Raw genomic sequence first — 24,556 nt, 5'->3', positions numbered from 1 at the left:
TAAGCAGATAAAGGCAAAGGAGGTTAGTTTATTAATTATTAGTTCCTGATTTGACTCCTGACTGGTCAGACCTTTATTGAATGTTACTCCTTGACTCTCTCTCACACTTCCCGTCAGTGACACTGCTCCTATCTTATAAAGCCGCCAAAAAAAATCATATATAATCTAAAAAAAACAAGCTTCTCAACCCTGTGAAGTAAAAAATCGGGAAAACATAAAAGAATAAAAAGAAAGGCAAAGCAGAACTCTTGATAACAGCTCAGAATAAGCTAAAAGAGAATGCATGACGGGTTAATCTGCATCAAGGCAGGGGAGGTATTTTGTTTCAGACAGTCAATTATGAAGTGCATATCAGGACTTACAAGCGGGAAAATGAGTTACCGTACCCCTTTCTTTGTACAAATAAAAACATATCATCTCCCAGACTTAAAACGCAGCTCGGCTTAAATAAATGTAATTTAAAACGTGCACTTTTCCAGGCATAAAACTGCAAGATAAACTTTTCGGCACAGAGTCCCGTTGACAAGACAAAAGAAACTAAGCCACGTGCTAAATTTTACGCCACTGACTGCCGATTTAATAACACATTTTGGAAACAGGTTTCCTTTCACCCTCTTTGACTTTGCTTGCTCTCTATATGGAAACCTGCCTTCCTTCTTGTTGTCCACATGTTTCTCTTTTTCCTCTATTGAGGCATTAGAGAAGGATTTAAATGGCTTCCTTGTTATTTCTGTAGCACAATGGATCAACCTGTATAATGTAACCTAACCCTTTCCCCCTTGCTTATAGAAAGCCCGTCCCTCCCTCCTCACAGTATCTACTTCTCCACACTGTGTCTTTTTCACACAAACACAACCTTTCCCTCCACTGCTTCCTCCATTTATAAAGAATTAGACAGAGTATTAATGGTGCCCATGGCAGGGGCAGACTCAGGCACAGATCCTCTCAAAGGGCTCCATTGACTGGTGTTTACTTAAGGCCAGAGACATTAGCCGCTGCTACTTCAATCTGCTCCTCTCGGCTTCTCAGATTCTGTACTGTAACAAAGTGACCTGCCCGGCACAGTGTATGTTTCAGAGCGCGTGTGTCTGTTACGGTCTGACAGCGCGTGATCATTGACAGTAAGCGTGTAATGACCTAGCCTGTCAATGGTGTAACAGCACAAAGGTACAGCCGTGTCAGTCCAACAACGCAAAAGTCCACTAAATGTCACAACAGAGCCAGAATTTACTGCCGATATTCAAGGCAAATTATCGCTAATTTGAGAGTCGCTTTTGTGCGTTGCGTGCGTAATAATGAAACTGAACCGAAAATGCCTGTCACTGAGTGAGAATGAGATATAACTAACAGGCACTTAGTGCGCACATTTGGTTGAAAATCGTATTCTTCCCTAAACACCATCATGAAACAACAATAATTGATCTGTGTGCAGTAATTGTTCTCGTGGGTGAGGGGAGGGACCAGGCTGGGTCCTGGGCGAGGCATTTTACTGTAATTTTCTCATTTGTGATGCACATCTATTACCTATCATTAAAGTTGAATGCACAGCAAGCTGTGAACAGCACTAAGGATCACGCTCACATGGAAAGACACAGGCTGAATAAAGGCTGAATTTCAGCAAATGACTCCATGGACTGATCATCTGGGGAATAGACAGAAATAGGGCCTTTAAAGGATCCTTTCATCAAAGCTACATCCTGCCAGCTCCCCCTAGCCATAACCTCATATAAAAGCCACACACACACACTAATGTGCACACACAGACACACAAGTCCTCTTTCAGGAATCAATAATTCAGCTAAAGAGAAGCACATGCTACGCCCCACTGCACTAATCAATAGAAAGCCAAATGTTATTGTTTCATCTCATTCTCTGACTTTCACATTCTAATCTGGGCTGACTAGCACATGCTGGACAGCATCAAAGAACTCCATTAAATTAAAATATAATACACACATACAAAGGGGACAAGGGGACCCGAAATTTAGGAGGCGCCTCACTTTATCCTGGTGTGCTGTGATGCTAGTGTTTGTTCCTTTTGTCACAATATTTCTATTAGTTGCAAGTGAACACAGATGTCCTATAAAGATTCTATGCATAAACTCAAATGAGTCATATAACAGAGGTGACAGAAAGAATGGTAACAATTTTCTCTCAGAGTTCTGCCTCCCCCAAACTGCATGGTCTCTTGGGAGACTGAGGTTATTAATTGATTACATAGACTTGTATGATTAGGGAGTGAAGGAAGACTACTGTGTATCCATAAAGAGAAGCTTGCAAGGAATTTGTATGTACTCTATGTGCGTGCAAATGCTTGGCCAAAGAGAGTGTCATGTGATTTTGTCAAGTGGTGTGAACTTGCCAGCCAAGGCCCTTCTCCCCTCTCTGTAATCGAGCTATCAATGATCATTAATGAGAGCGTGAGATAGCTCTCCACAGCCCTCTTGGCCACACTGCCGAATGCTCTGGCCTCTCTCCCAGGCTTCCTTTCTCCTATTGACCCCATCTGTGGCTCTGTCATACGCGCCCTAAAGGCCACTAGCCACACTAACTAACCGTGAAAATGAATATGAACGTCAGCTGCTTAGTTATACGCGGAAATGCGCCCTTCCGTTGCTCCGCACACTCCACTTTTGGTCTCGTTTGCACGACACAGAACCCTAGTGGCTCGCTCAAGGATGCATCAAGCGCTGACAGTGGCAAGATCGGATCTGTGCTGACCTTGGGAGTGAACTGCAACACAGGCGATGGAGCAAAGGGGCCCTGTTGCAACAGAGGAGGAAAAGCAGGGGAGACAGAAGGAAGGGAAAAGAAAAGTAGGAAGGAGGGAGGGATGAACGGACAGGGAATTGAGGGGCATGCTTTGATTGAGAGGCTCCCAAGATGAGCAACTCTGAGATATGAGAAAGGGGAGGGAGGAAGAGGGGGATGATGGAAGGGGTAGGGGAGGGTGGCGTGAGGGAGAGGGAAGCCATATGGCAGCAGTACAAATGTATTAAACTATAAATCAGGGGGAAAGCTAGTGGACTGCCAGGTGGGGCCGCAGTCAGGTCCTCCCAGCTGGAGGTGCAATGGTTCACAATGCAGTTCAGCACGGAAAAGGCTGAAAGCATCACCGGTATTTTGCCTTTTTAAACTTTATCACTTTTCCTTGCATATATTTCTTAAACACATTTTATTTCTCTTTTTATTTCCTTGAAATAAATGGGGTGAAAGTGGCACATTGATTCTTCCAGCTGAGCGTTTGAAACAATGCCAAAAAACAGCTCTCGCTTGAAAAGACCACAAAAATAAAATGTATTTTTATGCTTTTACACTGGCGGCTGCTATGGTCCATCCACTCTTGCAGACACGAGCTCACTTGGGGCAGTTTCTTTAAATTTACTTAAATTATTACTCCACACTTTAAATTAACCTCAAACATCCAGTGGGACTCACGGAGAGCAGATTGAATTTTTCAGGTCAAAAGGTCAAAAGTAAAGGTCACTGTGATCTTACAAAACATGCTAACCAGATTTCTGTTTGACCAGAAATCCAGAATTCAGGCACAAATTACGCCTAAATTTTACACAAATATCTTATGAAATAAATAATGAGGGATAACAATCATTGGACAAACTAACAATTTTAAATATGAGGACAATTTTTAATACTCAGATACAAATCTTTTGCATTTCATTCAGGAACCCATGGACATCACAAAATGCTGTGGTTCCTCCCTTGAGAAGCTGTGCTAGGCCTTTACTGTTGCTTGTTTGTGAGCTCTCTGCATTCAATTTTGTATTTAATAACTGAAAAGCGTGCTCTTTTGTGTTGAGATCAGATGACTGACTTGGACAAGAAGAAGAATATCCCATTTCTGTGCCTTGAGAAACTCTTGGGTTTCTTCACAGTGTGCTTTGGGTGCTTATCCACTTGCAATGTCAAGCACTGTCCAATCAGTTTTGCAGCATCTGACTGAATCTGAACAGAGTATAGCTCTCTACACTTCAGAATTCATCCAGCTTCTTCTATCAGCCGTCATATCATCAATAAACACTAGTGGCCCGGTTCCACTGGCAGCCATGCAGTATACTATAATACTGCCTCCAATCCATTTGACAGATGATGTGATATGCTTCCGATCACGAGCCGTTTCTTTCTTTTCTCCACAATTTTCTCTTCCCATTATTCTGGTACAAATTCATCTTGGCTTCATCTGTCCAAAGAAATTTTCTTCCAGATCTCTGCAGGATCTTTTAGACAGGATCTTTTTGGCAAAGTCTAATGTGACTTTTTTGTTCTTGAGTATAACCGGCCATTTGCTCCATTTTGTAGACCTACCAAATTTACTTTCATGAAGATGTCTCTTGAACTAAGCCCAGCACTTAGAGAGTATTCTTGATTTGGCTAGATGTTGTGATCTTTCAGTCTTTTTGGTGTTCTAGCATCTTTATAAGAAAAGTGACCAGATTGTTGCTTTGGCTACCTCAAGTTTTTTTCTCTCTCTTTGATAGGCTTATTTTGCTTTTTCAGCCTAATGATGACCTCCTTCACTTTCACACCATATTGACAGTTTCAATAAACAACTCCTAAATCAGAGTTCAACACTTGGAATTGACTCCAGATCTTTTATTTGTATAATTTGTCATGGAATAAAAAAGTAAGAGGGGTCACATGGCTTTGAAGCTTCTTATCTATAAATTGTCCAATCATCTTTGCGCCTCGGAAATTAAAAGACTATGTATCAAAATATTTCTATATACAGCTGATTCAGTTCTATTCGCACACACCTTGAATCGATTTAAAATCCACTGTGGCGGTGTACACACCCACAATTATAAAGAGGTGTCATTGCCCAAATATTTAAACTGCCATTGCACTCTGTAGTGCAACTGTGAAGCAGTAATCCATGTTTTGATAACATTAAAAAGTCAGTAATCAAGGCTGAAGAAAATATTAAATATGCTAAATATTTCATTGGCAACTTCAAGTACTCTGAGAATCGGGGGATACATTTGGGTTGGTAGTTTAAAAAAGTAATAAATCCATCATATCAATCATATTTGATTGCCACATAAAAAATAAATAGTTAAAAATAACAAAATATCCGTGTTTTCTTTATAATAATCATATCAGATACATTCATGGTTTAATAACCAAATGAAATGCAAAGCAATTCTATTGAAAGTTCAACTGCACACCTGCACCTCTTTCACCGATGTGCATCACACTGTCACAATAATGGACAAAAATTAGTGTTACACATATGGTAGAAAAACAAATAGAGTAATCCCCAAAAGGCTTCCATTTTAATCCCTTGATGATGTCTGGGTAGTCTGCCCAGCCAGTGTCCTGGCAGGCATCAGGGCCCAAGCCTGGGCGTCCATCCCAGAGGCACTGATGCATACTATAACTGGAACAAACACAGGCGGCCGTCCTCATGCCTGCTCTGTGTCACAGCCGTACCACTGCCACAGAATAAAAGGGTTCATAACCCATTTTCTCATCTTTGCAGAAATCTACAATGAGACATTTATGCTGTTTAGTGAATTTAAAATGAGCTACATTTAGTTTGCAGGCAATTAATAAATGTTTAGAATCTTTCATTTACTTGCGGCACAATAAGAGATTCCGCTTCATAATGTTGAGCAACAAAATTCCTCTGACTCTGCTAAACATATTATTTGACATGTTACGCTTCACAGCATCTCTTTAGGAGCTCAGCAGTAGGCAGATTAAGTATAGATGGAGGTTACTGGACAGCTCCTGGTTGCGCTCTGCTAGGCAGGAGAGTAGACCAAAGCCTCCAGCCTTGACCCCTAATCCTTGATCATTCACTCTGTGACATATATGCACACATATATATGGACACACACACACACGGAGCGGCATAAACATCCGAACTCCAGTGAGGTTCCTGCCATCACAACCATTGCAGCCAAGGCCAACTATCCACCAAATCCCATCTCCACTCAGAGATGAGAACGGGGGGGGGGGGGGTTTAGAAGGGAGGGAGGATTGCTGTGGATGAGGAAGAGTGGGAGGGAAACAGGACAAGAGTGTAGGAGTAAATGAGTGGACTTGAGAAATGAAAGAAGAGCAGAAGAGCAGCATACCTTGGTCTGGAGATAGTGGGGGTAGTAGTAGGTGTACTGAGGGTACATTGGCTGCTGCTCCAATCGCTTGCCCATGTAGCTGGAATCCTTAGCACTGAGGCAGGGAATGGTGACACGGGGGCGGGAGCTGCCAAGTAGCTAGCAATAGGATAGAGGCAATGAAGGGACTGTGCAATTCCTGTCTTTGCTATCCGCACCGCTGTGTCACTCGCTGATCCCTCCAGGGAAAAGCAGGGTTTGCGTGTCGGACAGTGGCTGGGAGAAGGTCTGCCTCTGATGAGGAAGCTCCTGACGAACTGTGTCTTACCGGTCCAGGGAATCAGTACCGAGGCAGATGCTCACTCAGTCTCACACTCTTGGATCAATGCAAATATTTCCACAAGTGCTAGAAGCAAGACAGGCGTGTTTTACAGAGGCTGCTGTCGGATATTAACGCCTAATAAGGGTGAGGTAGAGGAAGAAGAGGAAAGAGAAGACGCGAGGAGGTGCAGGTGGCAGTAGCTCTGGCAGTCCAATAAATGTTGGAAAATGGGAGAAGAGGAGGAGGAGGAGAGGAGGAGGAAAGGAATGGTAAGGAAAACGGGAAAGGACGTATACGTTCACTTCTCTATTTAAGCTGTTTCACTCCAGTCTTTTGCCTGGGCTTTAATCTGTCTCTCTCTCTCAAACACTGTGAATCTGACTCTCTCTCTAGCTGCCCCTCTCGCTCTCTCTTTCCCTCTCTTACATATACGCGCACACACACACTTTCTCTCTTGCCTCTGTCTGATTCGACGATGGCTGCGTGCTGTCCTGTTTGACAGAGGGGAGATATCCTCAGCGCCGTCAGATGCACTTTGTGCAAGGAGCAGAGTCACAACACGAGAGCTGAACAGACACGCAAAGCAATTTCAGTCCGTAACGGTTGAGCCAGCGGGAGGACAGATAACAGAAAAGATCCCAGTTTCTAAATGATGTGACACAAGCATATATTTTTAAAAAAAAATCCACCGGTTGGTTATTCAATCCACTGAGTTCCAGCTAGTAGATGAGTGAAAAAAGCCCCCACAGTGACAGTGTCCCGGGTGCCCAGTGGAGAAGGAGTCCCTCGTCTGCGATCCTCCCTCTTTCTGCTCTTGTAAAATGTGTTCCTTATTTCTTCCTTGGCTCTCTCACTCCTCTAAGCACCCTGCCTCATTCTCTTTCTCTCTGTCACACAGCTGCTCTCTCTCTCTCTCTCTCTCTCTCTCGCGTGCGCTTTCTCTATTACACAGTCTCTCAGCCTCTCTCTCTTGCTCTCTCTCTGTCTCTCTATCTCGCTCTCCTTCTACTCCACACTGACAGGGTGGTAAAGGGGGCTCGTCCGAGGTTGCGAGCGGAGCAAACTGTCCTCCTCCTTCTCCAGCCCAGCTGGTGGGAGGGTCTTGAGCAGATCTGTGCAAGAGAGCGATCCAGACACAGACCAGCGGGCTGCAGCGTTTCCACAACCTGGGAGAACGCAGGGAATAGGAGTGGAGACGAGCGGGGATGGCGCCAGCGCGAGCAGTCGATTCCCCCTACTGGCTGCACAAGGAGCTACCGCCTGGAATACTGTGTCTTCACACGGATGCTTTCGCTTCCCAATTTAGCCGATTTAATTCAAAAACCAGTTATGTTCAATAAATGACTTCACACGTGTATCTGTTCAGAATCTAAAAGTATATCTGAGCTATTTGTTTACTATAGACTAGGTAATTTCTGTTGTAGAAAATGCAAATAAAAACAAAAAAAGACAAGATAAGGACAGTGTATAAAGTTTTAGAAACCAATTTAAAAATATGTGTTTATACATATATTTTACTTTCTTTAACTATAGGTCTTATTTGGAATTTCACAGCAGTTAAAATAATCCTGGGACAAAGCAATGTAACTTCATAATCTCTTTTTAACACATCATTAGTTTTTAGGGACTGAAGACAGTTTTGAGTGTAAAATATTCCCCCAATTCTGCTAAATATGCTCCCCTGAGTCCCACGTGTTTGTTGTATAATTTACAAACTGTTTCTAATGGTCTGGATTACTTGAAGACCTGTTTAAATGCATGCTTGTTTATCTCAGATCCATCCTGCTGTAGCACATGTAGAGTGTAGGCTTGCTGAAATAAGCATTTTCCCTGAAAAAAAAAAAAATGTTGCATTGGAAGATATGTTGCTCCTGAAGCTATATACTTCATTCAGCTTTAATGGTGCCTTCACAGATGTATAACTACCAATTTCAGGCACACTCAGGCAGTATTTAAACACTGTGAAAGTTGACTTTTTAACAGTGTCGTGATTACACGTCAGATTGATCAACTTGTCTTTGTTATTTTTGCTCTTTTGTCGCTCTTCTTTTGCTGATTTATCTCAACTTTTTTTTAATGAGCTGCTGAAATTCAAAATTCAACATTTGATTTAGTTTTTTCGTTTTAACATTGATTACACACCATCCTGAAATACTTGTCTGTCATCTCGCACCCTCTGACTACACAATGAGTAATTATCATGCCAAGTGAAAGACTCCAGTGAAACCCGCTTCCTGTGCAGCATTAAATCTCTTTTGATTGACCGTGACCAAAAACATCACAAAAAGAGCATTCGGTCAATTCGGAGAGCGTTTGCCTGATCACAAGCAACCGCAGCTCCAATCACATCTGCAAACAAGATTAAACACAGTGCTTATGAAGTCCTACGTCTTTTTTGTCACACACACGTCCACAAGAATGAACAGCAACAGACTGAAAGTTCTAGAGAGTATCTCGATGACGCTGAGGCCACAAGTTCGGGAGCCTCATTTTTCACTCAATTAGCAAATCAGCTTGGGTTTCATTTAAATTACCTGCCATGAGAACTGAAGAAAACTGCAGCCAAAAAGTACAACATGAAATTACTGGACTGAAAACAATTACATTTGGGCAATTTCCACATCTGAAAATAGACCCCTGACTTTGATGAGTTTAGTTTTGCATTTCATCTGTTCCACTTCAGAGCGTTACACAAAAACCCACGAGGCTGATGTCTCCTTCTCAAAAAATAATAGCCTAATTACAAATGTCTAGTGCAGTAAAACACTCAAGATAAGTGATTTCAGCTGTAAAACAAAACAAAAAAAAAAAAGAATTCACAATGCAGTATAATAAAAATTAATTCAGCCACATCTGTATGTCACATATTGTAAGTCAGACACAGGAAATTGAATTATTGATAACACTTTGCAGGTCATATTTAAATAATATGGTGTAAATGTCACTTTTTTTCCTTTCTCCAGACTAAATCTATACCAGCAGAAGAATCTCATGGACCAAAGGAAAGCACAGAGAGAAAGGGCAGCTTTTTTCAGACATGGTGAAGCAAATACAATAATCAGATAGGTCACTTTTATCTGCAGGAAACGAGTTGAGGCTGATATTGATTGTGGATTACCAGATTAACAGTCTTTGGTTCAACTGGGCACAAACTCTGAGCAACTGTGGAAAGATCTACTGTACAGAACACAGAGGAAGACGGGAAATTGGCCAGCGAAGAAAGTGGCTAAAGAGAGGATACGAGGGAAAATAAGAGGAAGCAGGACAAAAAATATTCATTTGTCTTCATGCAGGAATGTGCCACTTGTTTGCATTTCATACATAAGGAGGATCGTTTTTGTATTTTCACTCTAAAAGCCTCATTTAAATATACTGACAATGTCTTTTTGGTCCTACATTTTATCCAGGTGACCAAAATATATGTTAAAAAGATATGTTAAATGTTTATTTAGTGTGTTTATCGCACATAGAGTCCACATTTTCTCCAGAAAAGCTGGGATGATTAGTAGAGTCTGATTGGTTTATCGCGAGACTGATATTAGCTATATGCTAATCTATCAGTTTCGATATTTAAAACGACCAATAAATGAAAATTTAAAAAAAGAAAGATGAGACGGGAGACACCATTCAACCATGCTACGAGTGTTGATGCAGCATAGTTTGTCCACTAGAGGGCACTGTGGAACTTCCCTGTTAGCATTACGCGTGTTTGGAATGCCACAAACAAGCAAAGTCGGGCAGAGAGTAAAAAACAACGACAAAAAAAACAATTGTGCCTTTGGAAAAAAAACCCTGATATATATTGAAAATCATATTCTCTAAAATTGTCAAATCTCAGTAATAGCTTTAAAAGAAAATCCTACATGCTACGTGAATCAGACTCAGTGTTCTGATCAGGCCATCGGTGGGACCTTTGTCATTTTATTTGAAAAATTACATAGATGGTTAATCATCTATCAAGAATTTGATGTGACTGTCAATCAGCCATTATTGGTCAATAATATTTTATTATTTTTTGTGTCATATATGATGATAAACGAAATATTGTCGGTAAAACAAAATACAAAAAGAACAACATCCATCCTATTTAACGTCACATTGGGCTGAGAGGAATATCAAATATAAGCAGGAAAAAAATATTTTGTTCCGTTTAAAAAAAACAAAAAAACTATTCTGATTAAACTGTAACAGAAATGCCTGCTAGCTTTACATTTGTACTTAATACTTTTAGTAGGAGAGAACGATATTTTTGCTCATATTATGTAATATTATGTATTATTATGACAAAAAAGGGTTTCTCGTTTTCTAAAATTTACTGAAATTAGTCAACAGGGAATGGAAACACAGAAGACTACCATTACACAGACACTGGTCAGCTAAATCATCAATATTAATTGGTTCAACCATTAAGAATTAAAAGCTGGGAACTGAGACTTGACTCTTGAAACTAAAGAAGTTGACCTGTGGCCCTACAGACAACACTAGAAACTACCTTGAGAACTGGCTGACATGAACTTTCAGCCTTTACCCATGAACTGGCAGAGGTTAGTTTATGAAGGCAATTTAACATTAAGTAACTGGAGAGCTGTACTACATCCTGCATGTAAATAAATGTCAGCACTGTGTCTCATTCCATTGAAGCAGACCTTGAAGACTCTAAGAGCGTTTTGCCTTGGTGGTGATGGAAGTGTTCTGGTCTGAATCAGTGAGACTGGCGTCACAGAGAGGTGATATGCAGCCAAATATTTCATGCAGAGGGGGAAAAAAAGAGCAAGTGTGTTTTGTCTCTGTTCCTCTATTAATAATACTGCTGTAAGAAAAAGGGCTTTTTATTCAAAACGAGAACATGAGGACAACAGAGAAGAAATACATAGATTTCCACCAACATTCCTATTTTTGTAACCTCCTTTGTAAACTATTAGACCCTTGAGTAGGCCACGCAGCACGGTGGCACTGAGTGTTCTTCACAGTGATGGAAAACTCTGATTTACAAGCTGTTCATCACAATGAAACCAAAATTGGCTCTCTACTTGGACAGACACTTGAAAGACTACACTGGAAAAAAAAAAAGAAATGCAACAAACTTCTGCAGCCAGGTCTGTAAGCATTTTTAAAAAAACAAGGCAGTAGCCATCTGCTGCTATTCTTTTTCTTCAGGTCTTCTTTTGATTCTTGTTGATTAACTTTCTAAATTGAGAGCATAAGTGAGTCATTCACACGGCGAAAATAGAGGAAGAGGAAGACAGCTGAGGGTGTATCATGCCCCTGAAGGTGTTAAGTAGTTACAACCCTGTTCAAAGGATTTAGTCTAGTAAAAGAAAACCATTGCATGATCACACTGTGGCTTAGGGACACAGCTCGAAGGTTTTAGTGTTATTTTTATCCTTCATTTAACTGAATCAGTCAAATTCCTACTTAGCAAGTCTGAACAGATATCAAAGCAAGCTTTTATGCAACATAGTTTAATTCTATTAGAATCCATGGAGATATCATTCTTCTGAAGAGAAACAGAAAAACATTAAAGACCTACGCAATGTTTCCATTGAAAAACAATTCCTAGAAAGTCCAGAACCTTCCCACTCTACTGCCTGACCCCACCCCGAGGGTCACTACTGGCCTTCTTCAAGCTGCTGAGGAAACCAAGAGGCTTTGTTTCCTGTGGTTCGCTCGACAGCTCTGCCGTGGGCGTTTCCCAAAAATGACCAGATGCATGGAATTCAAAGGAAGACTGGCACTGTGCCAGGGAAGGGGTGGTGGTGGTGGTAGGAGCGCGGGGGGAGCCTTAAATGAAGGCGGGAAAGGGGAGAGGAGGGAAGCAGGACATGGTACAGTATTCCTGGAAAAATCCCTTTGCTTTTGGCTACGGTTCTACTGGATGACACGCAAGCATTCATCTGACATCGTTCGTGTAAACAATGCAGCATGACTAATCAGCTTCTGTGGGGCATTCTGTTCAGCATAAAGTGAAAGTGAAAATAGTTGATGTGCACATGTTGTCGGAAGAAGTGTTTCTGTCATGGATTATCGGAAAGATACCCAAAACTGTTTCCATTATCCTTAAAGAACAGGACTGAACTTTGATGAAGGAGGCACTCTGCTGGAAAAACAAACCAGAAGAAAATTTTCCCCAATCTCCACAAAGTCACATAAAATGCAAAGTGCATAAAATAATGTGAATGTTTTTCTACTAAATCTTTATCTCATTTAGCCAAATCCAAAGGTATGGTAAAACAGACATGAAATCAAGAACACTAAAAGATGTCAGTATATCTTTCAGTACATTCTGCAGTACAATCAGATTTTGGCAGCTTCACTACAACTGAATGGAAAACCAACACAAGACCACAGAAAAGACATTAATGTGCCTAACCCAGCTACAGCCAGCAACTGCTTGTCAACCAGTCTGGGATCAGTAGTTACCAGCGGGTCACAACCCCTGACAACTGGACAGGAAATTCTCACTTTTCCCAAGCAGCTGGGAGTTGCCAGAAGGTCACCAACAGGTCTCTAGTCAGTCTTAGCCAAGCGGCCTAATAATCTCTGGAATGAAAATCTGAGAAGACGGTAAGGTAAGTAAACACTCTGAACGAGTTACTTGCTGAAACGCCATCTCCAGAAATTGCGTGCAGAAATTTATAAGCATTATGTGTGCAATTTCACTACAACTCCAACACATGCAATTACTTAATACATTCTTATCAGTTCACCAATGGATGACACCCGAGGTAATTCGACACATTCCCCCTCTGAGAGTATAATTTTCCACAGTGCAAAGAGCAGAGTGATATAGTCAAGATATCATTGCAGGGTACTTCACTTTATTATTATTTCTTTATATACGACGGTGTCATCACTTGGTTTTGGCTGCTTATCTAATACTTCGTGATAATGTAAAAAGGCCAGACTGACTCCAGACCACCAGCCCTGCATTGAGACACTTGATAAACACCAGGCAGATTTCCAGTGAGTCATTAGCTTCTATCACAACATAGAGGAGAGCATAGCAGGCTTAATGGGGAGGAAATATGAAACCAGACGTGCATGAGTAAAAATGACGCACAGCACACCCAACAAGGGAAGGGCAATAGACCCAAAAGAGTTAATTGGATGCACTCACTGGAGCCCTAATCCAAATGTGAAATGTATATACAAGTCATGCCAACCGACTTGTTTTATGATTAATGTTATTCTAATAAAGATCATATTGTTATAAATGAAACTGGGAAAAGAGGCCTCGAGCAAGGGTGGATTTTGTGTGTATGTGTGTGTCTCAATGTGCAAGCGTATGTAGCTGCATTTTAATGTGTTTTTGTGTTTCTGAAAGTACGTTTAAGGTCAGGTGGTGTACAGCTGTGGCAGCTTTATGTGTGCTGCCATGAGCAGTGGTGAGCAAAACATTACAGAAGGGTGAAGGTTATACTGACATGCAAGGTGAAAACACTTCAATGAAGCTCATACATCAGGTTTCCTGTGGCCTAATACATGATATAAACTGTAAAAAGGAAGGTGACAACGTCCTTATGCGAACCAGCTACAGCTCTACCTGCCAGGGACAGCACGGCGACGTCCATTAAGATACAGAAGAGATGATGCCAAGAAAACCTCGGCGTAATAAGGATTTAAGTGCCATGCAGGAAGATAGTGTGTGAGTTTAAACAGTAGGTATTTTCCATGCGAGCGTGTTAAGCCAAAAATGTTCAAAATCAACACTGTTTAGAAAACGAAGAATGCAAAAGGGCCAGCAGACCCGACAGAAACAATATACTCAGAACTCGCAGCGTCCAAATGCAGAAAGAGGCCTATCAAAGCTTCATCACAGCACTCTCAGCGCATGATGTTCACTTTGTTTTACTCATTGTGTTAATTCCCAAAATAGATCCAAGTGCAAAGCCATTTATTCTCATCAGTTTTGTGCTACATTATCTGTCTTCGAATGTGCTGATGAATCTCTAAGTGTCTAAGAGGTTTGGGTTTTTTTTAAACAACAACACTAAAATTATCCAAAGGATGAAACCATGAAACAAGAAAGTGCTAGTATATCCGACTACATGTAGTATGTGTTTGACTCACGCTTGCCAAAACGGCTCTAACCCCTCGGGGCACTGGACACGAGATGTCTGGGGCTATCCTGCAGTGTCTGGCACCCGGCACCAGGCATTTGTGAATGTGGCTTGTTTGGGCACATTCCCAGATGCTCAGTCAGACTGGGAGTTAGGAGGCGTTCCTGGAACAATAACTAAGAGGTCTGTAAGGCGCAGAAATGTGTATCGTAATGCTAGAGGAAACCGCTCCACATTACACACTTCACCTGTCAGTGGTTTTAATGTTGTGCCTGATGGGTGGATATGGTAAGTGGTGTTCACGGGCACCTGTGTTGGGGTAATACCGGTAGAAAACTAAAATTTTGCAGCAACAGATAAAGCTTCTGCCCCTGGCACAGAGAGAGACTTGTGATTAGGAAAAGAGTTATAGCTGCCAGGAACAGGCCTGCCTATGAAGCTCAATGCTGCCTGCAATTGAGCAGGATGGGATGGGAGGACAGCAGCAAATTTTTAAAGTACTGCTAAGCCATCCTGGAATGAAGTGAAATGACCACATGTCACAGAGATGAGAAGTGAGAGGGAGGGGACCAGCAGAGTGAGAAACGGTGCTGAGAGTAAGGAGAGATAGAAAACAGAGTGTGTCGTTCTAAGAGGAATATTTCAGGGTGGTAAATGGAGCAGAACTCCATTCCAGCTCCTCTCTTAACCTCCCCCGGTGTCTCATCCTGTGCATGCAAAGCATGAAGCCCAGGAGACAAAGAAAACAGAGAGGGAGAGCTGAAGAGACAACTTCAGGACTAAATAACACTGCATGAACAGACAGGTCATTTTACTCATGCATTTGTTTTAACATAAAAACACACACAGAGCCAAATAGCACAATTGCTATATTTTCCGTATTGTGGTTTAAATGGAAAAGAGGTGAAAGTCATTGACCCTGACCAAACAGGCAACTACACGAAACATCACTGGAATATGTTTGTGCTGCATTAACGTGCATGCTTTCAACTACTGCAGTGGGTTTTTAACCAACAGTAGGTCAAATGGCTACTTGTGTGAATAAAAAAGGGGGATGATACAGTGACGGACTCAAAATTATTACCTGACACTTCAGTTGCTCTCAGTTGTGCAGGGCTGTACAGTGCCTTTCAGCTTATTGTTTTGGTTTTCCAGCACATAATTTTACTGTGTAAGCATCCAACCACTCTCAGAGCATTGTTTTTGGCTGCAGCAAGCAGCTCTTTTCATAATAAAACTACTATAACTCCCTGCCCAGCAACCACTGGCAGACATACAGTTAGTGGCTAGCTTTTGAACACAGTGGACCATTTCACATGAGAGATGTTGAAGAACACAGCTAAAAGTAGTAGAATACAAATGAATTTGCTGTTGCTCTACGTATTCTGGGTGCATAAATGGGCAACAGTTAGGGATGAAATTCTCCAGATTTACTTGCAGGGCGATAATATGTTAGTTTACAGCTCATTACTGCTTACCCTTAGGCTAAAAACATGTTAGCGCTGGTTTAAATAACCCTTAGTGTATTAATCATTATCAAATCAATGTTAAATCAATTGCCTTGTCCTCATCACATGAGCGAGGACAAGCCGAGTGGCTGACACTTATAAACTGCTGATACGTAGTACAACATGTTTTTCTTTAGGCTTTGTTTCTTGTTAATACAACAGTTTCTTGCTAATTAAGTCTTAGGAACTTGACACTTTTTGTCTATTTAATTTCCCCTAAATGGTACAACAAATGCATTATTAAAGACTGTTGAACAATTAATGGATTCATGCGCTCTAGTAAGCCTGATATGCCTTCAAGTAACCACTGCAGCTTCAGAAAGTGTAATGTGTTTAAACACACTTGGTATGCTGGACATACATCATGGTCAAAATGTAAAATGGGTCACATATTTCCAGCATACAGTACATCACACTGAACATCTATCCATCGATTTTCTTAATCTCCCACTTAACCAAATAATTATTATTAATTGAATGTTGAAGCCTATCCCTGCTGACATTGGGCGAGAAGCATGGTACACCCCGAAAAGGTATCTTGTGCAAAAATAGATGGATGTCCATTCACACCCAGACCCACACATCGACCATTATCGTGGGGTTTGTAGGGTGTAATACTAGCAGATGGCACTGAGGTGCTAGAAAGCATGTAGTAGATGAGTAAGAACATTCCCTTTATGGTGCAACTCCACTGGGTAACATTTGATATCAGCGAGTGTAAGACTTTCAGGGCAATGCACTTTGAGATTGCTTCCTTGGTGGCGCCTCTATAATTACAAGTACTGAAGTCATCAAAGTGCACTAACTAAATGGAGCAAAGCAGCTCCAACAAGCCTCCCACCTTTTCACACATCCAAAGCTATTGGGAGAGGATGAATGGAGGGTTCTATCTTTCTACTGTTCATACAAGAATCCTTTACTGTTTGAGAGTATTTGAAGAATGTGATACAGTAACGCCACTGAAACACATTTTGAGAACAGGTGAACTTCACTGATAACTTTTCATACTGTGGCCTAGATGCTTTTTGACTGCACTAGTTTACAACGGTGACAAGGTGTGCAATCGCATGTGGCTTTTATGCGTTTGTCGTTGTATGTGCCTTAACAGAGCCAACAGGGAAGTGAACCGTCAAGCTTTGTCTTCCAACAAGACTTGTTCAAGCAGTGCAATTTTGCTGCCAAAACAACACTCAGAGGAACATTCAAAAACAATGCTCCCCTTAAATAAATCAAAATGCCCCAGCAGCTTAGCTCAGTGGCAAAACCTCACACAACCACTGAATCATGGATTCAGCCATTTTATCTTTTCATGTTTTATTTTCTGTTGAATAGATTCATGTGATGTATCATTTAAGAGACGAGGCTAAGGGAATATAGCCACATAGTAAACTTGAAATGCTGCATTGGTTATCACATTACCTACATCAGTCAGAAAGCTATAGGGTAAATGGACTGGTTATCAGTTTTATACCACACCCCATTCACACACATTCATACAAATACTTTTTTTCTATGGCTAAGTGCTTTCTCGCTAACATTCATGCTAATGAACACACCAGAGAGAAACCTGGGGTTTAGTATACTTTGGCATGCAGACTGGAGCAGCCAGGTACTGAAACACCAACAGACCAAGTAGTGGATGACCTGCTCTACAGCAACCCCTATATACTGTGCATGACAGTCATCAGGGCCTACGGCTGCAGAGGGTTCTAGTAAAAGACAAAGTAAATTAAGTTAATTTAGTTTGTTATCAATGCAAACAAAATCTGACTATATTTTGATTTTTTTGGTGGATAACATTATTACAGTAATTACAGTTATAATTAATTATTTAATTGCAGGAATGTGTACGGTGGCCTTGAGAGGCCACAGGGACTGCAACTTAAGAAAACACCAGCATTAAGAAAAACGCTGCAAAAGCGCGCAAAACACAACGGAAATAGGAAAAACGAAAACAGAAATGGGAAAAAACAGATTTCCAAAAGCACAAGGAAAGTGTTTCTGGGGAGACAATAACCTGACAGACCAGTTGCAGGAACCAAAATATGCTAAGAATTGCGCTGGGAGACACTTAAGACACTTTAAGATCCTGGTCTTGACCTACAGAGCTGTGCACGGACTGGCACCTGCCTACATCTTTGATCTGCTACAGCCCTATGTCCCTAGCAGGTCTTTGAGGTCATCTGATCTGGGCTTACTTGCTATAAAAAATACTAAGAGGAGGACTAAGGGTGATAGAGCTTTTGCCACTGTGGCCCCTAGACTGTGGAACTCTCTCCCCCAAGCATTAAGAACTGTGGACTCAGTAGGTGTTTTTAAAAAACAACTCAAAACTCACCTTTTTGAAACTGCTTTTGGTTAATTTTTTGCCTGTTTTATTTAGTCTTTTTAAATCTTTTTATGACTTGTAATCTTATGTGCAGCACTTTGTGATTCTGTCTTGAAAGGTGCTATATAAATAAAAATTTATTTATTTATTTAAAAGAAGTGGAGGATCTATCGGTTTTGTGAGGAACGAAAAGATGAGAGGTAAGTGTGTTAGCCTGACTATTAGAACTAGACCAACTAAAAATTGGTCATCAGTATTATATGAATCATGATAAAACACACCTAGCATGTTTTGGGTTCCTGCAACTGGTCCGTCGGGTTATTGCCTCCCCAGAAACACTTCCGTTGTGGTTTTGGAAATCTTTTTTCCTATTTCTGTTTTAGTTTTTCCTATTTCCGTTTTCTTTTTTCCTATTTCCGTTGTGTTTTGTGTGCTTTTGCAGCGTTTTTCTTATTGCTGGTGTTTTCTTAAGTTGCAGTACGTCTGGCCTCTCAGGGCCACCATAAACGTGAGCCATTGTTAATGTCAATCAAGGAAGCCATGACTTCCTACTTCCCAAAAGGGCTGATTTACAAACAATCCACGGGTGTACTGAAGAAATAACTCCAGCCACCTGGTGGACAAGTGAGGAATGGCTTTATAGAAAAATATGCAGGAATAGTCAGGAGGTGGTAATGAGAGAGGAGCTGAAAATCTGTCTGGAGACAAGATATCGAGGATATCAAACAGGTTAAGTTTCTTTTAAAACTTTGCAACTTTGTCTCATCTGACTACAGAAACAGAGGATAAAGGTACCAGTGCGACTGACTAGCTTGCTTAAATTGTAATTCTCCTGAATACATGAGAGATCATTTTTAGTATTTTAAAAAAAAGTAATCTTCCCAAGAAAGCAGTGCTGCTGCAGATACAGATACTGCACAGAGCCCTCAAACTTTCAAGCTTCTGGCACACAACATTAGCTTCAGGACAAAGTGCACCATGTAAGAGGTCTTACATGCATGTGCGGTATATGGGTTTTCCTGTTATCTGATGTTTGTGGTATGGTGCACTTCACCACGATGTATGCAAAGTGTCTGTGTACATCATACTGCATCTTAAATTGACTTCCTGCTTCAAAAACACCGACAAATTAAACACGGCTCAGTGTGGCACGATTTGATGCACATGCCCACTTTTGCATTTGATATTTGACATCATCACCGTGATAGTCGTGGCCAGGTCTACAGCAAACTTAATAACCCTAATCTGAACAAAGGTGTTGCCATATAACCATCTTTACTGTCTTCCTATTGAGGGAAAATGTATATTACATTTGCTTTAGTGATCATGACTTTAGTGTAACTTGTGTTTTCTCATGCTCATACTTTCAGTGTAGTTCATATCGGATCATGTTTTTAATTATTCACATGATCAAATTCCATACTTACTTAAAGTGAGGCCCATGCCTGTATGTAAATAAAGTTAATATGAAAGGGTGTGGATGTAGCCGAGGGCCTCGCAGCTTCGAATCACAGAGACCTTATCGCCTCGTTTTCCTCCCATACGGTTCATGTTCCACCATTGCTCATGCCCATATTGCATGATTGCACTGAAGGACCAGTATAATCAGTCATAATACTTTACAGATGTTATGGGTGTTTTTAAAGCCAACCCTACAGCCCCAGGCAGCCATATATGAAAGCCCATCTGTGCATGGATGTCAGTTATGTGTGTGTGCATATAAGTATGCATGTGTAGCTGCAACAAAGGCATGATAAGAGTGAAATATGATGAATTAAGGCCACATCTAGAGCTCAGGATGTGTGATTTATAGTTCCTTGCTCTGACCTGTCATTGACTAATCACCTGAACAGAAAGCAGCAGGTGCAAACTGATTTTCTGAACAGTGATTTCACAGATGAGACGCTACGAATTGCCAAGAAACACGGCCAAGAAACAACACTAAGCCAGCAATGGCATGTAAATATGACAGTCCACATGATATGAACAAGAGAAGGCACCCATTTAAATCCCTGTAAGATCTGCCAGCACCCTTCCTAATCCACCTTCTAACATCCCCCATTGTGTTCAACATCTAATATCAACCATGAACCGCTGCTAAATGAAGAGTGGTGGTATACCACAGCCAGGAATTTGCATGGACCGCCCGCTCTTGTGAAATAGGAAATGAAACATACGGAGGCTTGGAAGCGCTCTCAGATTCTGGATATTCCTGTGGTCTGGGTTTTCAAGATCCTGTGGCCCGGGCCTTTAATTCCTAATGGTGCAGAAAGCCAAGCTCTGGTCACGACAGGAAATGCCTTCTAGGTGAAACATCCACCCAAAAAGCATTCGTTCAGAAGTGTCAAACGCAAAAGGTTTCCCTCTAAATTGGATTGGTGCACTAGTAAACAAAGTGCTTTGTCATCGTGACCATGCTCATTTGGTTAGAATCCAGCCAGCTGCAGAAGTATTTAAAGAGAAATTCTTGTTCTGCCTTAGTTAAAATGAACAACTTTTGTGCATTACAGACAAAACTGTACTTGACGTTTCTGTGGAAACCTATTTATACGAGTCAAATATAACAAACGACGGGAAACAGAGCATTTAAAAAAAGTGTGGGCGCCTGGGCTTATCCTGTTGATTTCAATGTGTGAAAAAAAAGATGTGAAATTCGTAAGGTGTGTAATTTCTAATTTCCACTTCCCTGACAGTTTTTACCAGATTCTACTGGCACTGTCTACCAGGACAAATCCACATCCCAATGCCCCAAAAACAAAAAACTAATGATTAACATTTTCAAATGTGAACATCTAAATGCATGCAGCAGGCATTTATATACATCGGAAATATGTGAACTGACAAGCGCTGGGGATCGGCAGCTTCAATTTATAGTAGAAATGGCTCAAGTGCAAAGATAATTACTGTTGTGTATGTTTTGCTTGTATCAATTTTCAGAAAATATTCAGCATGAAAATACATCAATGTTGACAGCAGTTTTAATGGTTTAATGCATTTGCCTAAACACACACAAATCGGCCATTATGCGTTATTTCCATACTAAAAATTGAAGCGGAGATACTGCGACGACTTGGTAGGGTTGATCCTGCACGTTCGACTGTTTGTAAATGTTAGTGCGACGGTAGCGGATACGGTCGTGGGAGGCTGGAGCTAAGGAGTGTCATAAGAAGTAAATGCACATTCATACAGAGAGACACACTCATGGCACTCAGTCACTCAGTGTGCACCGTTGAAGCAAATTAAGGAAGTCTTGGCAGCCTTTTAATGGTCTGTCACAGTCTAACAGGTTTAGAGTGCTTACAATGGACACAGGCACTAAGCCCGGCAGCTCGCACTTAATTGTTGAGAACCTGTGTGTGTGTGTGTGTGTGTGCGCATATGTGAGTGTGTGTACACTTTTAGAGATATTCTGCGCCTGTAACTAAAGTCAATGATTCTCATTACGAGGACAGATAAGATAACGCTTCATGCCTGTCAGTCTGACTGGTTCAATAAAATGACAATTCCAGCTGATACATTATGATGAATGTGGTGCCAATAAAAAAGTGTTTCCAGCCACTGTTTGACTGTTATTGTAGAGACAGTGATCCTAAACCCGCAAAACTCATGCACAGTAACGTTCTCATTTATCTGAGTATAGGAAGCTAATTGTGTGTCTATTTTCCACCGAAAGGAATTCTGTTCTCTTAACAATTACAAACAAACCAACGGCAGACAAAGGCGAAGGCAAAGACGAAGCCACGCAGGGCACAAACCCATAAGTGGATTGAGTTATTGACTCAAGCAGCCAATAATAAACAAAACATCAAGTGTCTCAATTTTCAAGTGCTGCCTGAAGAAATCAACATGGCAAATAAAACCATTTGTTTTTCTCTGTGTAGCCCATGCTCTATCAGCCAGCAAAATGGTCCACCAAGGACAAGGTGGGAGTGCCTAAAAACATCCCTTTAATGGCTGGAGATTCTGAGCTGTGTGACCTAGAATATGTTTGACAATCTTCTTTTAATTAGGCCTCGAAGACACGACTCATTCCAACTGCTGTCCCGAGAGCTAAATTAATTACTGAGACAAAGCCCATTCTAGCTCATGGCAAAGATGAATCATTGCAGTATTTGGGGAATGAGCAATGCGCTTCGTTCACAAGCTGATAAAAGAGGCTCGCAGTGTAAAATGTAAGCTAATGCACTTCCTTACACATTGGCATCTGTTGCCTCTGCTATTAGGAAATCCTAACTATTTTTCTCTTGGAAGGAACATTTCTTTGAAAAACATGCCATGAGGAAAAAAGCTTGGACTCCATGACAGCAGATCTGAATCCCTGCCTCACCTCCCCACTCACTCTTTTCAGCGTTACTTCACTTCCAGAGGTCTGATTACTGTGCTTCCTTTGTGGATCCACAAATAACTAATCTCAGCTCAGTTGCCTTTGTGCAGGCCCTGAGCCAGCAGTAGCACCCTCACCCTCTGCCAGAAATCAGGCCATTCATTCAGCTAAATGACAGTATCATCTGTCATCCAGTATAAATGGATGTTTGTGAGTTGCGGGTAATTAAGCTAATCACAACACAAAGAGTTGTGCCAGAGTTCAGCCCTCACAAAGACAGACAGTTGAAAAGGTGAGCTGGATGAATGTATAGCACACCTGCACCTAGTTTATATGTGAAAATGCAGAGAACCATTATTCTGCTGAAATCTCCACTGATGATGTTATCGGATATCAAACACAGGGGTTCATGATCAAAGTTAAATGCTGGTCATGGTTGCTAAAAAGACACACTGGAGCAGCATTTTGCAGATTCCTCTCGTTCCCTTTTTATCTTCCTTTCCGTCTATTCTACCCTTTCTGATTACCGCCTATTGTATCACAGTCTTGCAGTGTCTCCTTCTGTCTCTTCTCTGAATTTCTAGACCTTGTGAATCTGGAGATGTGCCGGGAATCCCTGCTAGCCCGTTTGTATTGACTGAATCATTTGCCAGTTTGTGCTCGGCACATCTAATGAGGTAACAATCAGAGTTTACTGAGGCAACAACAGCGGATTAAATTGAAGGCTTCAAAGGGATATCCAAGTTCTTAGATAAAGGAGTGATAACATACCCAAATGTATTCATTAGAGGGGGAAAAAATGCATCTTGTTATTTATACCTGATAAGAGCAGTAGTACTGCAGGGCATAAGGTTTTAAAATGTGTTCCAACAGTTCTTAAAACAATTCCCAAGCTGTGGGGAGGAAAGCTGGTTTTGTCCTCTGCAGCACGTGTGTAGGTGTCTCTATCTATATGTTATGAAGAGAGATGAACTCTGCAGCAGTATATAGACGCAATGCGGGCTGACCCTTGAGTTCAGAATGCATCCCCAGTCTTTCCACATATATCTTGTCACAACACCAAAGGAGCAAAGGGCCTCAGTTTTTTTATTCCCTCCAACAAAAGCACTCATAGCTGCATGAATTCAGTTTAACTTGGTTATAAGCACATTACATGGACACAGTCAGCTCAAGTAGAGCATGTTGGTAACTCAATTCCCCCCAGTTGTAAACAATTAAATAGTTAAACGGAAAATACAAGACCACAATTCCAAGAATGCCTTACATATAAAATAATGAAACACTATCACAACCATGAATAATATCTGGACAGAATAAACAATAAGCAATGTTGATGTGGGGCTCTTTGATCATAATATGATGTAAAGAAGAAGCATACCATCAGAAATGAAACAGCTAACGGGTCACACAGCAAAAGGCGTTTATGTAAGGATAGAAGGTGACTAAAAACACATGCTCTTTCTCTGTTTTGTCCAGTCACACACAGAAAAATGAAAAGGAAAGCTTGCTCGCTATTTACAAATCCAAGGATGTTGAGGTTTGTAGAAAACATTAGATTGGTTTTTACGTAAAACATAGAAAAAAGTGTTTGTAATAATGGGGGTGAATGAGGCATATTGTATAAAGCACTTTGTAAGAACCAGTCCGTTTACCATTTACTTCAATCCCAGCTTTCATGCCAATTCAGTCTGCCCAATCATCACGCAGATATGGCTGATCACCTCTATAGCAAACCTGATCAAAATAAGGGTTAGGTGTTTTCAGCTGGGACAGCTAGTAGATAGGGGTTGGGGAATAACACCGTCATTCAACAGTAATTAGCAAAACAATGTTATGAACACATTAATTCACTCACACATGTTTCTTTCAGAGCCTGTTAAAACCCTGTAAACAAGATTCAAACCATATCCCTACTGTTTAAATCTCAATTTTCCAT

General features: G+C 41.1%; 1 protein-coding gene across 7 annotated transcripts in view; it reads right to left on the bottom strand.

Moving 5' to 3' along the window:
• rbms3 (RNA binding motif, single stranded interacting protein) overlaps positions 1–24,556 on the bottom strand; it is a 301,392-nt gene that overhangs the window by 209,633 nt on the left and 67,203 nt on the right. Inside the window, exon 1 of one of the 7 annotated variants that reach the window (XM_039605522.1) lies at positions 6,099–7,404. The exons of 5 other annotated variants lie outside the window; for them this stretch is intronic. In XM_039605522.1, coding sequence (XP_039461456.1) covers positions 6,099–6,173 — 75 coding nt within the window. In that variant the 5' untranslated portion in view covers positions 6,174–7,404. Of the gene's footprint in view, positions 1–6,098; positions 7,405–24,556 lie in introns of those variants that run through there. One more of the 7 variants, XM_031738741.2, reaches the window with a different exon arrangement.

Source organism: Oreochromis aureus, linkage group 22 (genome assembly GCF_013358895.1).
Source record: "Oreochromis aureus strain Israel breed Guangdong linkage group 22, ZZ_aureus, whole genome shotgun sequence".
Taxonomy (NCBI): domain Eukaryota; kingdom Metazoa; phylum Chordata; class Actinopteri; order Cichliformes; family Cichlidae; genus Oreochromis; species Oreochromis aureus.
This window is presented reverse-complemented; position numbering and strand designations above follow the sequence as displayed.